Source organism: Pseudorasbora parva, chromosome 10 (genome assembly GCF_024679245.1).
Source record: "Pseudorasbora parva isolate DD20220531a chromosome 10, ASM2467924v1, whole genome shotgun sequence".
In the NCBI taxonomy this organism is placed as follows: domain Eukaryota; kingdom Metazoa; phylum Chordata; class Actinopteri; order Cypriniformes; family Gobionidae; genus Pseudorasbora; species Pseudorasbora parva.
Window position 1 is genome coordinate 41,927,150 of NC_090181.1, and position 17,438 is coordinate 41,944,587.

The window sequence follows — 17,438 nt, forward strand, 5'->3', positions numbered from 1 at the left end:
AATGCAAGTCATTTGAGTCCAAATAGGCCTACATATGTGAAATTAAGTAATATTTTGTTAATATTGAGACCCTGTTTTATTCATAAAATAAGACGCTGACTTTGGCCTGCGTCTGAACTGAAGAACTGTTCCACGTCTGTCTGAAATCATCCATGACTTTGTGCTCTTGTGAGAGAATGCATGGACATATTGTGTGTTGGAGCGAGTGGGTGGAAGTGATGCTCGGGGTCGGAGGTTGTTCTGTTGCTGGAGCTGAGGGAATATGGGTAACCTGACCCTCCTCCCATCTGTCTCCCCTGCTGCTCCATGAGCCTCTCCGAGTACAGGTGCACACGCTCCAACACCTTCAGCTCATGCAGGTGGCCTCTGTCACTCACATTTAATTACTGCGTGTGTGTGTGTGTGTGCGCACTAAATCTGAACATAAGACATTTTAGGATTTTTTTTTTTTTACTTGCCAATTGCAGTACACAGTAAAATCATGCACACATGAGCCATGCAGTGGGAGCTTTAAACATGAATATAATGAGCACAGAGGACTAATTAGTTTGTTGCTCATTGCAAACTTATTTCCTTCCCTTTTAGTGATTCGAACGTGATGCCATTTTTTGATCTGTATTAGCTTATCTGATCTGATTCTTTCAGCAACATATTGTGTAAATAGAGCATAAATGTGTGCTTCTGTACAGCATTTTTTTCTAGAGAGATGTTTACCATCGTCAAACAAAAAAACTAATCTTACAAATGGGGCACCAATAGAAAAATAGATCAGGCTCAGCTCAGGATCAATAATGGCTGTGCTGAAATGCTTTACAGGGTTAATGTCCTTGTACATTTCTGAGTTCATTATTACAAAGGCCACTGTCACCCTATAAATGATTTCAGCTGGATTTACAGTGGGCCAGCGACATTAATTCATTGATCAAGCAGAGCTTACATGGTGACATCAGGATGACCTGACACATTTAAAATCAATACTGCTGCACTTTAAGGAATGGACAAGCGTTTAGAACAGAAACTGTAAAAGTGGGAATTGCCAGAGGTTGCCTGACCCCTTTATATCATCTTATATCATCTGACACCTGTGGAAAAACACCAGGCCGCACATGAACTGTGCAGTAGTAAAGCCCTACTTTAACATCATTTAAGTCTAGATAATTATAGTGAAGAACGTGTGTGTGTGTGTGTGTGTGTGTGTGTGGGAACTGACCCATTAATAGTTCTGTTATGTTGTAAAGGGAAGGGATGATACAGTTCATATGCAGTGACTGAGCGGTAGTAACTCCCATTTCATTCACATAAACTCTGTAAGAGTAGTAGCCTACACGTTATTGTTGTAGCAAATATACACGCACACAAGGCTTTTGCTCCATTTTTGAAAATATTTTATTTGAGTAGACAACACGGACGCACATATAAAGCGATAGGTAGCAAACATTTAGGAAAATAAGCTGTATACGTAGAAAAAGATTGCATCTATAAGAGCTTCACGTTTCAAGGGAGCGCACAAAACCCAAGACAAGATGATCTCGACACAACATGTGACACAGGAACAAAAAGTCACGCAATAAATTATACAAAGCCATTGAAAATAAATAAATACATAAATAAATAAAATATTACCATTAAACATATTACAATAATTTTACATCATGATAGTAAGTTGTAGTTGTGTGCCGACATTCAAAAACAATCATTACACTGAAGAGTTCTTAAGGCAGTAGTTTGATGTATTTCTCTAAAGGCATTTCTGGCTACTAAAGGGAAACTTTTCAAGATTTGTTGTAGTTGTTTTCAGTACGAAGAAAGAGAGAGCACATTTTCAGCCCTGTAATTCACACACTAGATTAAAGCTACAGACGTGAAACGCACAGCATGTGAATCCAAGGCAGAGGTACATGAACATATCTTAGGTCTAGGAGCTATTACATTACCATGTGTGCAAGGGTTCTAGAAAAATACCTTTGTAAGGACCAAACTAATACTTCTCTCCAGACTTTTCTAGTGAGGGATTGGATGAAGAAAATAGAGCGTTCTAAAAGGGCAGATTGGCGTCGGTTCTTCTTCAGCAGGCGTTACGCACGGGCATCTGGAGAAGGATGACCTGCCTGTTTTCGGTGGGGTGGCATTTGTTGATGTGCCTGGTGAGACCCGGCGAGCTGTAGAAAGTGGCAGGGCAGAACTTGCAGGGGAACGCCTGGGAGTCGTCGTGCAGGAGACGCAGGTGTCGCTCCAGGGTCGCCCGGTTGGGAAGCTTCTCTCCGCAGGCCGGACACGCGAGACAGTCCGCGGGGCTTAGATTGAGCGGACCCGGGCTTTGGCTGTCCTCCGACGGCACGATGTCAGGGCTTTCTGCGTTGCGAAAAGCCTCCGCCAGGATCTGATTTTGGAGCGCTTGGTGTCCCAGAATGTGCTTCCTCAAGTAAGCCTGGCGCTTGAATCTCTTCCCGCAGTGCTGGCAATCGTACAGCCCGTCTTCCGAGCCGGATTCGGACAGACCCGGACTCGGGGAGTCTCTGTCGCTGGGGAACTCTGCTCTCGGGTCCTCGGGGAAAGGCTTGGCGGGTTGGAGGGGTTGTTTGGGCGCGCTCGGGACGCGCGGTTTGTGCCAGCGCCGGTGGGAGGCCAGGTTTGCCGGGCAGCTGAAGACCTTCTCGCACTCGGGACACCTGTACTCCACCCGCACTATCCGGGAGCACTTGTGCTGCGCCAAAGAGAACGGGTCCGAGTATTCTTCTTTGCAAAGCTGGCAGATGAACTCTCCCAGGGGCTTGTTGGTGCTGCCCGAGGCCGCTCGGGGCTTCGGGTCCACGGGCCCCTCTTTGATTTTTAGGCCCAGCACCGGGGAAGTCGTTACCTCATCCTCGAAGTTGAGTTTGCGTATGGCTTTGGGTTTCTTGACGCTTTTGCCGCTTTTACGCTCCGCGGCGTCAGAGGAAGGTCTTTTGGCGCCGGGCCGGATGGTGGGGGCGTGCGCGCCGCTGGCTGTTCCGCTCCGGTTGCTGTTGCTGGTGCCGATTTTCAAGTCGACCGGCGCGAACAGAAGATGATGGTCTAGGCTGGTGAGTGAGGCGGCAGTCGGGAACGATTCGGCAGAGACGGGCGAGCCGAGATTAAGACTTCTCTCGAAATATTTCCTGTCGTGCTCCTTGCTGATGGGCCGGGTGGGGCTGTACAGGGCTTGGTACACCACCTCCGGGTTGCCGAACTGCACCGGCTTGTGGACCTGCACCGGCGCCTCCGCTCCGGCAGACGGGAGCGCTGAGATGATGCTGTCCGGCTTGGAGGCGCTGGGCGCGGGTGAGGACGAGACAATCGGCGCGATCTGATGATATTCTGGAGCGGATCCTCCATCCTCGTCCGAGCGTATCCGGTACGAAACGAGTGCTGCTTTCTTGTTTCGTTTCACTAGGAATCCTTTGGGCATGTCGGCGGATGGATGAGGCGAGGATGACAAGGCACAACAATACGAGATCCAGAGCCACAAACGCGCCGTCCGCCTCCCTCCCTCTGAGAGATGCTTTTGCTTCTCAACGCATAGCTGCACTCTTTTTAAGCTGGAATGATGTTATTGTTCTCGCCCCTCGTCGCTCCCTTCTCATCCAATCAGGGACGAGCGAGCGCGGATCTCTGTGGAATTGCCCGTGGGAGGGCTGAGAGCCTCGGACCGGGCGCTACAGAGCAGATGTACCTGGCCTTTATTGTAGTAATGCGCGCGGCTCTCCATTCACGGTCTGATGGAGATGTATGGAGAGGAGCGCGTGCCGCGGCTGTAGCGGACAGAAGGAAATGTCACTCACGGCCATCATCAGAATTCCAAATGACCGACAACAAAGAAGTTCTTTCCGAATGTATAGTTTATAGCCGTGACGGACAAAACTCAAATATTGACGCATTTCTCGGTGTAATGTATGTCTAAAATTACATTCACAAATAACGGGAGGACAGTATTAACTGTTGCAGACTCTGCATGTATGACCTACATTGAGTTGTAATATTTGTCTTACTTATTCGTAATGCGTTTCATATAGGCCTACTTTAAATGTATAAGTAATTCCATTTGCATGTATTTAATCTTTTATCGTAAGAGTTATGAGTGAATGTAGACGAGTTTAGTCATTATACAATTTTGTTTTTAGTTAGTAGCTACTTATGAAATCCTATCATGTTTGTCCCGATAATCGCTTTCTGTCTTCCCCAAATGTGCAAATCTGGACATTCTGTGAGATTTGTAATGCCACGCGTCTGTCTGAGGGCAGTATAAATCAGCTGGCTAACGCATGCATAAGTCATCAGAAGAAGCCCTCATCTCTGAACACAATGGCCGCGTCTGGCCAGCCGTCACAGGCCTTTTTTGCCTTTGAAAAGCAAATTGACCTCTACAGGGATACACGAGCAATCTGGCCAAAAGAGAGACGCGTGCTGGACGCAATCAAAGACGAGCGCTGACCTCGAGGTCAAGCCAGGGGTCAGCCATCATTGCATTTCTTCAAACCACCATGACCGGTGACAACTTGGGACACTGGAGCTTTTGCATTGGGCAACCCTTTCCATTGCAGTGCGAGCTACACACATTTCCTAGAAATATAATGCACTGCGGTCGTAAAGAAGAACGCGTACAAAGTGCACTTACTAGTATTGCACAGAATTGAACACTTTTACTCATGGCTGTACTCAAATCATCTGTGGTGTATTTTGAGCCTTTCGAACAAACGAAAAGAAAAATGCTGAATTTCAAACGAAACTGCGCCTGGTTTTATTTCATAAGGTTAGTTTACGGGTTTGAAGGCTCTAAAGGTTTGATCTTATTTTTCCTCTGTGAAACAGTTGCTTCAGATTCTCTTTTGCGCGCATAATTGGACAGACGTGTTGCACGGGTTTGCATTCATCCATTGTTCAGCTCATTAGCATAAAGCTGCTGTATGACCGAGTCAAATAATTGCTCAAGCATTGAGATATGCGACTGCCACCATTCTCCCCTGCAGTTTCGGGAATATTACAAGACTCGCTGAGTTTAACACTTCGACACTCAAGACCGAACAGTTCTTGAATTATAATACACAGTTGCGCTGCGCTGCGCTGCGCGTTCCCGAAATCATCTACAGTCATCTTAAATCATGCGCCCGACTCATCTAATGTTCAACTTCATCCTGAGTTCTGATACTTCGCCCATTTTCCCTTCATCCGAACATGTTTCCCTCTGTATTAACGTTCTCTGAAGTTTGTTTGTCTAGGTCTTACCCAGCACAATGCACTTCGATGGCATTTTAATGAGATTGTATGCGTGCGCACCGGCCGCGTGTGCGCGTGTTTGCTGTGTGGCGCGTGCTTGTCGCGTCTCATTTGCATACAGCTGCTCGGCCGGCGCGCGCCCCTCCCCTGCTGGCCGCAAGCCCCCTCTCAATGCACAGTAAAGACTTCTCAACATATTACTCGAAAACACATAACGTGACAAATGCGGCCGTGCGACCACATTCAACGAATCCCCCTCGTCGTTTACAAGCTCATCAAACGCAAAAGTAGACTACAAGAAGGCTTTATTACATCTGTGTACGCATGCGTTTTACTATTGTTTGTGTTGTATACTTTAAAAAGAACATACAATAGATATTCATTCTTTAAACAGACATAACCTAAACAGGTCAAATACATAAACATATGTAATGGTTTAGTGTTAAGGTTTATTTTAGGGTCATTTGCACGGCTCCATCTACAGATTAACGCGCTATTGCACCAACCAATCAAAACACTTGAGCATTTAGTTTACTCTAAATATTAAATCTTCTTTAAATCTGAAAAGCAACATTTTTCTCTTTCTGTCTTATGTGAAGACACATCGGATCTTCAGTCACACGGATATGCGACGCATGTTAATATGCTGTGATAAGTTGTGCACGCATTTGTGTTGGTGTAGAAATATGATAGCCATATTTCCAATGAAAGCACGAATGAAACTTTTCCAAAAGGAAAGCTAAAGCCATCGGAGAGCCACACTGACTCGTCGGCTGCTGTCCATGGTTCTGAAAGCACTGCTCTCTTCTCTCTTTCTCTCTTCTCTCTTTCTCTCTCCTCTTTCGTTTCTTCACTGCACTGACACTAAATAAAGACAACGCGAGAAGGACGTCAAACACGCGTGACACGTAATATGCCTGTGCTTTGCCAACTAAGACATGTTCCTCGATCAACAGTCCTGTCTTAAAATGCAGTCCTGTTCCCTCTTATCCCTAAAACCAGAGGGAGATGACGGTGAATAACGCTGATGTAGAAGCACATAACCCTGGATGTGAGCCGAAACTTGTCACTAAAATCTGATTGGTTGATTAAAATGTTTTTCCAGGAACATGTTGTACAGGCGCAACAATAAACGAGCCCGTGTTAAGAATGCCGAATGCCGCATTTCCCAAACAAAGCATTTCCAACATTGACACACAGCTCGTTAGTTGCCGTAATTTGCATTCCCGTATAATTGTGCATCATCCTTGATTTGTATATGATCTTCCTTATTAGCCCATATAATGGGGTTAATAAGAGGCAGCTCATTGCACTTATCGTTTCTCTGCCGAGAGGAGGCAAGAACAGAGGCAGGACTTAATTAATTGTATCAGTCTTTTCATCTGCAGGAGTAGTGCTCCCACACGAACATTAATATGATTCTGCAAATGGAGGGAAGTGGTACAGCCTGGGCCAGAGACATAAAAGATTGGACTCAAATTAATTTAGGCCTAATTAGACTGTGGGCGTCAGGGAGTGGTTTGCATAATAAGACCCTGCAAATGAGATCTGACGCTTGGCTTAAGGCAATGCCTTCACATCTCGCTTAAACTTGACACCATATAGAGTTTGACCATCGCTTAGCGCAGGTCTCGACACCGTAGGCTGCGGTGTGGATGATGACCGCTGAAAGAGGGTGATGGAACATTTGCACGATATCTGCTGAGTAGTTGAATTCAAGCTCATTTCCATCTCAGTAAAACAAATGAGTCAAGCTGCAATCAGGGGTATTCAAATATAAAGTCATTTCAACACAATCTTTTGTGATTGTGACATTTTTTTTATAGAGCAATATCAAACGAAAAAACAGAGCCTCTGATTTTACACAAACAACATCTACAAACGTTTCCTGCGTCCTTATTTTAATCAACCCATTGCAAACAAAAAGCTGACAATTGGGGTTTTGTCAAAGACAGTGATGTAAACGTAGATCAGGTAGATCTGCTCCTCCTGGGCTGTGTCTGAAATCGCCCCCTATACCCGCAAACAGGGCATTATTTGAGGGGGCAGCCATTTGTAGTGGTCTCCGAAACCGTAGTGGACGTTCCTGAGAGCACTCATTCATCCCACAATAACGGGTGTACACTGATGTAGTTTTAACTATCAGATGTTTTTGTTAAATATAAGAGTAATTCTAGCTTTCTGTGGTAAACACCATTTAGTTTGATAAAATTTGAGACTTTTCTTAAAAGAACCAGTGTTCGCTGTCTGTAGCCTTGAACAAGTTCTCAGAAAATTCAAGGTGGGACAGCTGCAGATAACACCAACTAAGGAGTTCGTTATTGTGTTTTTGTGTTATTGAAGTCGTCACACACTGAAATGAGAGTATAAAAGAACGAGTGTGAGGCTTCCACTTTGTCTTTTTCTGACTGTAGAAAATCTGTATGTCTGAATTGACCTTCTTGGCATGAATAAAAGCTTTTAAAGAAACTTAGCTTGGGTTTTTCAGTTCCAGCTTCACCATGATAATTATTAAAGTTTCATAAGAATGTAAAACATATAAATACTATATAACCGTGGAAACATAGAAACTTCTACACTTCCATGGCCACAGGTGTATAAAACCAATGCAGGCACTTCTACAAATATTTGGGAAAGAATGGGTCGCTCTCAGGAACTCAAGTGTGGTGCCGCAGGTTGCCACCTGTGCAATAAGTCCATTTGTGAAACACGACTAAATATTCCAGTCAACTGTTAGTGGTGTTATAACAAAGTGAGAACAATTGGGAACAACAGCAACTCAGCCATGAAGTGAAAAATCACAGCGTGGGGTCAGCGCATGCTGAGGCGTACAGTGAGCAGAAGTCGCTGACTTTTGCAGAGTCAATAGCTACAGACCTCCTAACTTCACGTGGCCTTCAGATGAGCTCAAGAACAGCGTGTAAAGAGGTTTCCATGACCAAGCAGCTCATCCAAGCCTTACATCACCAAGTGCAATGCAAAGCGTTGGATGCAGTGGAGTAAAGCAGCCGCCACTGGACTCTAGAGCAATGGAGACGTGTTCTCTGGAGTGACCAATCACGCTTCTCTGTCTGGCAATCCGATGGAGAAGTCTGGGTTTGGCGTTTGCCAGGAGAACGGTACTAGCCTGACTGCATTGTGCCAAGTGTAAAGATTGGTGGATGGGGGATTATGGTGTGGGGTTGTTTTTCAGGGGTTGGGGCTTGGCCTTTTAGTTCCACTGAAAGGAACTCTTAACACTTCAGCATACCAAGACATTTGGGACAATTTCAGGCTCCCAACTTTATGGGAACAGTTTGGAGATGACCCCTTCCTGTTCAAACATATCTGCGCACCAGTGAACAAAGCAAGATCTATCTATCTATCTATCTATCTATCTATCTATCTATCTATCTATCTATCTATCTATCTATCTATCTATCTATCTATCTATCTATCTATCTATCTATCTATCTATCTATCTATCTATCTATCTATCTATCTATCTATCTATCTATCTATCCATCCATCCATCCATCCATCCATCCATCCATCCATCCATCCATCCATCCATCCATCCATCCATCCATCCTTCTGTCTGTCTGTCTGTCTGTCTATCTATCTATCTATCTTTCTATCCATCCATCCATCCATCCATCCATCCATCCATCCATCCATCCATCCATCCATCCATCCATCCATCCATCCTTCTGTCTGTCTGTCTATCTTTCTATCCATCCATCCACTTCAGATTATTTTTCTGCTTTCACATGACTGAGTTCTCTATGACCACAGTACTATGACTCTTGAGGACTGAGCAGGCTGTGATCTGAGACAATCTGTGATATGCTAATTGTGTAGAAATCAGTTCTCCAACACATGATGGGCGCATTAATCACCAGCATTCTTTCTCTATGCGGTGCTCTCGATTCTCATTCTCTGATTTCTGCTGCCGTGCCGCCGTCAATCACATGATCATCATCCGTGATGAGCCGGTTTGGAAGGGTCGGAGAAGACTGATGGAGATTACAAGGAATGTGATTAGATAATCAAATCGAAAACCCACTGTCATTTGGCTGATGTTGTTTGTTGCGGTTCGTAATCTTTTTTGAATTATGTTATATTTTATCTTATTGTAAGTTTCAAAATCACTTTATGATGAAGAATTGTGAATAACGAACAAGGACAGAACAAACTAGAAACTAAGATGTAATTTTACTTTTTGCAAAACGTAAATGACAGAATACAGATTTTTGATATTCCTTCAAATATGTGTGTGGTGATTGGATGTCCCCACTATGATGATAGCTGTTCTGGGTGGTTGTGTTCTAGATACTTAGCATGATAGTGGCTTACTGGTCAAAAGGTTAAAAGGTCAGCGAGCCCACCCCCAATCTCTGCCTCAATGGGTCTATGGTGTGCCAGCTAACACTGCCGAAAAAACATTGCTTATAACCGTTAATATCTCATATCTCCAGAGACATTAAAAAATGGCAAAACAAAGTGAAAAGTGCAAATTTGAAGTCTGAAGTGCTATTTCATTCTATAAAATAAAATATGTGTAAAGTACTAATATACTTACATTACATTATTAACACAGTATTAATATTATTTTTAAGGCAATTCATGAGTTAAATGAGGTAACTAACTTTTAATTCAGTGCATGATAATATTACAGTAACATATTGTAAGGTGTACAATTTACGGTAATTTGCTGTTAATTTACAGGGGAAAATGTTATAGTATAAAGGTGCACACAGTGTTACACACAAATACAAAACACTATCACGGTAACACACGATAATGAAGTAATGCAATAAACATCCATTTAACAGCATAAGATGGAATATTAAACCCACATTTACATAAATTATAAAAAAACAAAAAAAAACATCAAATGTAAAGTGTTTCACTAGGAAATTTCTGGGTGTTGACTTCCAAAAACATTTGGCCGTTTTTGACCGTATTTATACTGTTAACCAGTTAAGAGATTTTTACTGTCCAGTGTTTTACCAGTAAAATTATTGTTTCTTTTTTAGTCATGAAGCGAACAAAATGCAAGCCGAAGCCGAAGCGCCAGTCACATATTAAAGGTAACTCAGTTAATGTGATCAACACAATGGCCGATTCTTTTCCCCTGTAAATGTTCTTTTGCACATAATAGGGCAATGCCTTTTGCAAGGTGTATCTCCCGGCCTCCCTCAGAGAGATGGAGTGGATCTCAAATGTCATGTGGAAATGTCAATGGGGGAGTGAGGCTCTGGTATTTCACATGACAGGTGGCTCCAATCCGAGGCCGCATTCCTTCAGCTTCGCCAGCAGAGGTGAACGATGCTCTGTGACATGAGGAAAAGAATGATTGAGAAAAAAAGAAAGAATCGGATTTGGCATTGATGGTTCCATAAAGAACCTTTAACATCCATGGGACATTTCCACGGCACAAAAGGTTCTTTAAGGGGAAAAAAGATTATTAAAAAAGTGGTTCTGTTCACTGAAAAAGAAAAAGGAAAAAAAAAACCTTCCAAAAAAATCGAAACATTGACTTAAACATGATATTTTTGAAGTATAAAGACTAATAGTATGTAAGAGTATTTCATATTATTTCCTGTAAAACATACTCCAATAATCTGTTTCATTTACAACTTTGAAAATGTAAAGCTCCCGAATAGGAGAAAGCTGATATTCCAGCACGGCATACATGTAAATGATGAGCAAGAGCAAGTTTCAATATGAGTTCACACAATGCTAATTTTTGTATGTAAAAAGTGTAACCTACCTTTATTTTTCCAGACAACATCGGAGATCACATGGATGATAAATGTCCAAAGAGCAACCTCAATGAAACACTCAGCAATGAAATGTTCTTGTGTGTGAATATATGTTCTATTGTGTGATGGCAAGAAGGCGTTACTTGTTTTGATGGTCATTGTGTGTTCTTATTGACCCTTGTTGTTGTGTTGTAAATCTTTTTGTCTGTATTCACCCTCTCACCCACAAACTATCTATAAAAGTGGCCATCATACGTACTATAGTGTCTGTCCCATCTCCGCAGTCCATCAGAGCTCCGCTCTTTGAGATATTGGCTGCTGATGTGGAATATGATTGATTTGATTGCCTGATTACAGTCCCACATTGATGCTCCAAACTTGACCCGAACCCCGCTCCATTGACTTCGCCCCCATTATTAGCTGGTGCCGGACGCCCATGCTGACAGCCACTGAAGGGAGACGGCTCCTGGTCATCATCCGTCTCTGTCCGAGGGGTTTTGGGGAGGGCATCCTGGACTGATTCTTTGGCTGTCCCTGTGAGTAATGTGAGGAGACCCTTCTGTCTCGCAGCACATGGCCAGTATGAAAAGGCCATCGGTCAAAGGGCAGAGGAGAAGGTGGTGGCTTTCTGTGTGTTGTGTTAGGATGAGCATCCTGATTAATGCTCACAGTGATCTGGACTTGCATGAGAAATAAGCTGATCTTGTGGTTTTGATCCCGTGTTCCTGTAGACACCTTTGATTTCCAGCGAACACACACATCCTGAGAGAATATTTACCTGTGAATGGATCATCAGTATATGAGAGACCGGTCTCCAAGACACTTGTTGGAGTTTTTCATTCTTTGCCACAGTTGCCTCAGGCTCAGGCATGCTCACTGGGGAACTAAAGCATTATATGCTGATTTTCTAGCAGCTCCCTGTTAAAGTCACATAGAGGTTGGCGATATGACCAAAATATTTTCAACTGAAGATTTATATGTAACAGAAATATAATAAATCTCTAAATGAAAAAAAGACCCTTGAAACACGCAGCGTTTTTCATTGTGGTGATGTAATTTCCACTGAAACAGGAAAACAGGGCGGGACATCGAGCAGCTCCACCCCTTTTAAAACAAATAGCCAATAGCATTTACTTTAAATCACAGTTCGAACTGAGCTCGGCAAAGCTGGCAAAAGTCTGTCTAACAGCATTCAGTGCTGAACTAAAATGGTCCGATAAGTTTAGTGTTCTGCGGCGACTCGATCACATGATCCGCTTTGTGCCCGTGTGTCTCTGGAACGGAGCCGCAGCTGTGCGCGTGTCACTAACGTGAAACCACACTTCATTCGCTCCAACGAAAAGCCCATTTACACTGTCTGAATCGTTCCCTATCCCCTATATAGTGCACTATGTGTCATTTACCCTATATAGTGCACTATGTGTCATTTACCCTATATAGTGCACTATGTGTCATTTACCCAGCCGGATCTCACGAAAAATGCGTATAAATAGTACGAGTGTGCAATGTCGTGGAATGTATACGCCAAAACATATTTTGGCGTGCATATGATACGATGTTTTTCGCATGCATATGATACGCACTTTATGGCGTATTATACATACGAACCCCCCACCCCACTACCCTAAACCTACCCGAGAGACCATGTCATATATACGCCATAAAGTGCGTATCATATGCACACGAAAAACAGCGAATCATATGCATGCCAAAATGAGTTTTGGCGTATACATTCCACGACATTGCACACTCGTACTATTTATACACATTTATGTGTGATCGGGTTGCATTTACCATGTAGAAATCAGTAAATGTGTGATCAAGTGACAGATTTCAGCCGCAGCTTAAGTGTCTATTTAAAATGTAGGGGCGGAGCTTCAGATTCTAGAGAGCATTTGATTCGACAGAAAATCTGATGAGAGGTCGGAGAGATGAGAGTGATGTCATCAAAATAATTGATCCATATTGGTGGAAATGAGAGACTGAATGCTTATATCTTCTAAATGCCAATTGTTTGGAAAACAATAGCTTTTAGATAACATATTCATACTAAAAGCCAAAAAACATTTTGATTTCATGGGGACTTTAAGGGTGTGCTTACACTAGGCACAGTTGCCTTGTACCGTGCCCCTCTCAACAGAGCCGGCTAGATGAACCACGCCTGGGCACGGTATGGAGCACTCACACTGGTCAACCGAACCAAACTTTGGGGGTCGAATGCGCTCTGACATGGTTCAGCTCACTTAGTGTGAGTACACCCTTAATCTCTTATCAGAACAAAGCATTTCTGACCCATATTTAAATCTCATAATTGCATTTGAACACTCAGACGTGTGTCCAAAGCACTCACAGACATATGTGCTAGATAACACTATACACACAAAATAGCAGGGATAACAAGGGAAGTGAGCAAAAACGCTCAGAAATGCAGTGTGACGCTAACAAGACTTTTCCATAAGTGACTGAATAAACCGGGCTTATATAGACAAGAGTTAACCAGGTAATGATAAAAAGGATTCTGTGATTCTCTAAATACTACCGAGTCTCGGTTACGTAAGTGACCCTCGTTCCCTGAAGGAAGGGAACGGAGACGTTACATCAGTACTGGCGAAATGGGGGTTTTGCTTAGAAAGCCAGCTGCCTTCATGGGGCTGTGGAATTTACCTAAAGCAAGCCCGCCCCACTGCGTGGGTATAAACGGGGTTGCATAGCAGTCACGCATTTATGTTACCTGCTGAGGAGCCATGGCCGACCGCCCCGGCCATCCCAGCAGTACAGCGGATGTGGCATAGATTGTAACATACGTAACCGAGACGTTCCCTTTCAGTTAGTACACTTCGAGTTATGTCAGTACTTACGAAATGGGGGTCCAGTCTAATCACGCCACAGCGGCTGTCTTCCAGCATCCTGGGCTGACCTGAGCACCCTGCCTCGGAGTTTAAGACGACGACGGGCCGGCTCAGCTACCAAGGTACACTGGGAGGCATTTCCCACTTGGAGAAACGCAATCACAGTGCCTACCCGTAGCACCCTAGGGAGGACTTAGGAATACACGTATGACCCACGTATGAGCTGCATATGGAAGAACTTGAAGTATCCAGCCGCAGGTGGAAAAGAGATCTCTGTGTTCAGGTGCTGCATAACTTCCATTATGTAGATATGGTGTCTACACAATATCTATGCTGAAGTATTTCAAAGAAAACCGTAGAAATTATCTACTGTAGAAATTACTGTAGAAATTACTCAACCTCTTACTGGACAATTTTAAATATTTTTCTCTTAACTTAGTTAATAATTTCCTAATGATAATAATTATTCCATGTGTGAAATTTATTTTATTTATTTTTTTAAATGTGAGCAAAATTTTTAAATAAAAGGTGCACTATGTAGTATTTTTGCAGTAAAATATCCAAAAACCACTAGGCCAGTGTTATATATTTTGTTCAGTTAAGTTTTTACAATATCCCAAATGTTTCCAACTATTTGTAAATTGTGAGAGGACCGGGACGTTTCAGCAAAGCATCTGAGAGAGTCGCCTGTCAATCGCGTCATATCTGCTCTACCCTCGGTTTTATTCTGCAGAAGCGCTTTTCTCTTAGCAGTGTGAACAAGTCACAGCAGCGCCGAGCGAACGCACAGAGTAACGTCATAACATCATTTTCAACACACTTAAATGTATCTAATATGATAAACAGAGCTGCTTTACCTTATAATCATGACCCGGAAAAACGGAAGTGCAAACGCCCGGCGACTGTGTCCGGTCCCATCATAATAAAAGTCCCGGTGCTCGCGAGGCGTGTGTTTGTGTAACAATCGCTCCAGCGGCCGTGCTCAGCTCCTCAACACTCGGTCCTGCTCTGCTTTACACTACAGTAATGTTAATAACCGCATCTATCAACATGATTTCTGCCCGAGTCCTATTTTCCACCGGCTGTGAGGTGAAGACCACATGTCCCAAGATACTGCGCTCACACTTGGCGTCATCAAACTACGCCTTTGTTTTGAATTGGCGCCCTCCAGTGGACGGAAAGTTGCATAGTGCACCTTTAAGTAAGTTTAATTGTTGTTGTTGTTGTTTTTTCTGTGCACAGCTGAAAGTAATGAAGCATAATGAGTGTGGACAATGGGTTATGGGAAATGTAGTTATTGAAGGGAAAGCAATGTAGTCAGATAAAGAGCCTTCTAGTGCAGATCAAAGGCACTCCAGCTGGTGGATGTAAAAAAAACTAGATCTAAATCTGGAGGATAACCTATAACTTTAAAAGTATGTTCTATATAGTATGAATGTAATCTGGACGTATTACATCTGCCATGTCGTCATTATCATGTGACCTACCAGTGTCATTCATAAATCCTCTCCCAGTACCGTCTTTCTTGGCCCATATTGGATCTGTTCTAAGTAGTCCTCCGGTGCCAAAAGCTCTTCGCAAACATGATACTGTTTCATTTTGTAGAGATGCGTTGAAGTACAGATATCCAGAGCAGCTAGCCATTTATTTCTCAGTTCCACATTTGATGGAATTCTGTGAACCATTACATTAGTGTATGTCCATTACTTGTTCTCACAACCTTTTACTACACAGGTAATTAACATGTTTGCTGTAACTGTAGCTGGCACTTCTCAAAATAAACAATCCAAAAGGTCACGTGATATCTCTGCTTCCCCATAATCTAGTATCTGCCTAGGAAATCACCTAGTCTTAATCTGCATCGCTATTTGTACTCGTTGTGAATAGGCAGGCCACAAGAAATAATTAAGTGGGTTTTTATTTATTTTTTAATCACTTTTACTCTGGACACATGCTATCTGGCAACATAGGATTCCATTCATTATGCTAAGCTAAGCTAACAGCGACCCTGCCAAACTAAAACAATGCATGCACTGAGACAAAAATGCATTTGCCCACATATCTAACTGAAGGAAAGAAGTTGAATAAGCCCTATTTCTAAAAACGCTGGCGTAAGGGTTTGTACATCATTGCCCATATGTTTATAGCACAGCTTCATCATTAAAGGGATAGTTGATTATTTCATCAATTATTCACCTTCATGCCATTCCTAACCTGTGGGACGTTTTTCCTGCGTAACACAAAAGATGATATTTTGACGAATGTTGAGATTCAAACCATTTTGGTTACCATTGACTTTGTATGGACAAACTCCCAAAAGATGCAGAGAAGAAAGAAAACCGAGGCAGTTAATCAAAGGCCCACTGTGGTCAGTATTGGCCTTCAGTTTTAATCACAGGAAACCGAGCAGCCTTTGTCGCTCGGAGCGGCGTAATGTACACAGTGACCTGATCCTGTGTTGACAGAGAGCCAGGTGCTCAAACACACGCAATCCACGACACGCGTCCTATATATCACAGGACAGTAATTGGGGCATTCCACCCATTTTTCAGAGCTGCGCTGATTATGTGAAATGTCACAGTATTATCAAATGCATTCTTCACAGAGAAATATAACGGTGTTATTTATGAGCATTTTCACAAATGTGATGTGTCTGTTCCAGGTAACATACATCACTGTTTAATAAATACTGCAACAAAAAAATGTGCATTACATCCACCTTATTTTTATCATTAGAGGGGTCATATGATTTATTATTGACATATATATGACATTATTTTCTATATTGGGTGTAATAGAATATGTTAACATGCATTAAAACTCAAAAAACATTATTTTTCATATACTGTACATTATTGTAGTACCTCTATTCCCAGTCTGTCTGAAATGCTCTGATTTCCACAAAGCACCTCCTTTTGAAAAATCCAGAGCGCTCTGATTGGCCAGCTGAGCCAGTTTGCTGTGATTGGCCAAACACCTCAAGCTTGTGTCGGAAATGGAACGTCCTTACTATAATCGTGAGCAGCAGCTTTAAGTTAATAATGTTGTTAGTATATATATGAAATGGATGTTTATATATATTATATATATAAATGGATGATCAAGCGGATCGGTGGAACCAACTTTGCAAGCACAACTTGAGCAAAACATTTCACATTGTTTTTTATTTCGTAACTCTCTCACTTTTCAGATACAATATTGTAATGGTTTAATTTGTCTTCTTCACTGTAACAACTTTTTGTCCTGAAGTGAAAACATATAATAGAGTTAAAAAACATACTGAGGTGTATATTTCTAATTTAATTAGGTACTCTTAACATAAAGGTTCTTTAGATTCTTACAATGTTATTCAGTAAAATGTCCTGTAAAGAAGTAAACTTCTAGGTTGTAATGCTCAGGAACAGCTGAGAAGTTGCTAAGAACTGATTTTTAACAAAAATACTTTCACATCCAAACACATGGCGACAGCACTACAGTCCACTGACGTCTTGTCTTCTGTCTTTGCCTATGTTGTTGGGGCGGGAATGTATGCTAAAATACCCCACTGTGATGTAGATGTTTGCACAATTAATATCTGGACTTCAATCGATGTGTTTTAGGCAAGTTATAT

General features: G+C 42.5%; 1 protein-coding gene across 1 annotated transcript; it reads right to left on the bottom strand.

Annotated features, from left to right (window-relative positions):
• Positions 1–1,410: 1,410 nt before the first annotated feature.
• insm1b (insulinoma-associated 1b) lies at positions 1,411–7,352 on the bottom strand. Its single transcript, XM_067456169.1, has one exon. The coding sequence runs from the start codon at positions 3,425–3,427 to the stop codon at positions 2,066–2,068; it is 1,362 nt and encodes a 453-aa protein (XP_067312270.1). The 5' UTR covers positions 3,428–7,352; the 3' UTR covers positions 1,411–2,065.
• Positions 7,353–17,438: the final 10,086 nt, after the last annotated feature.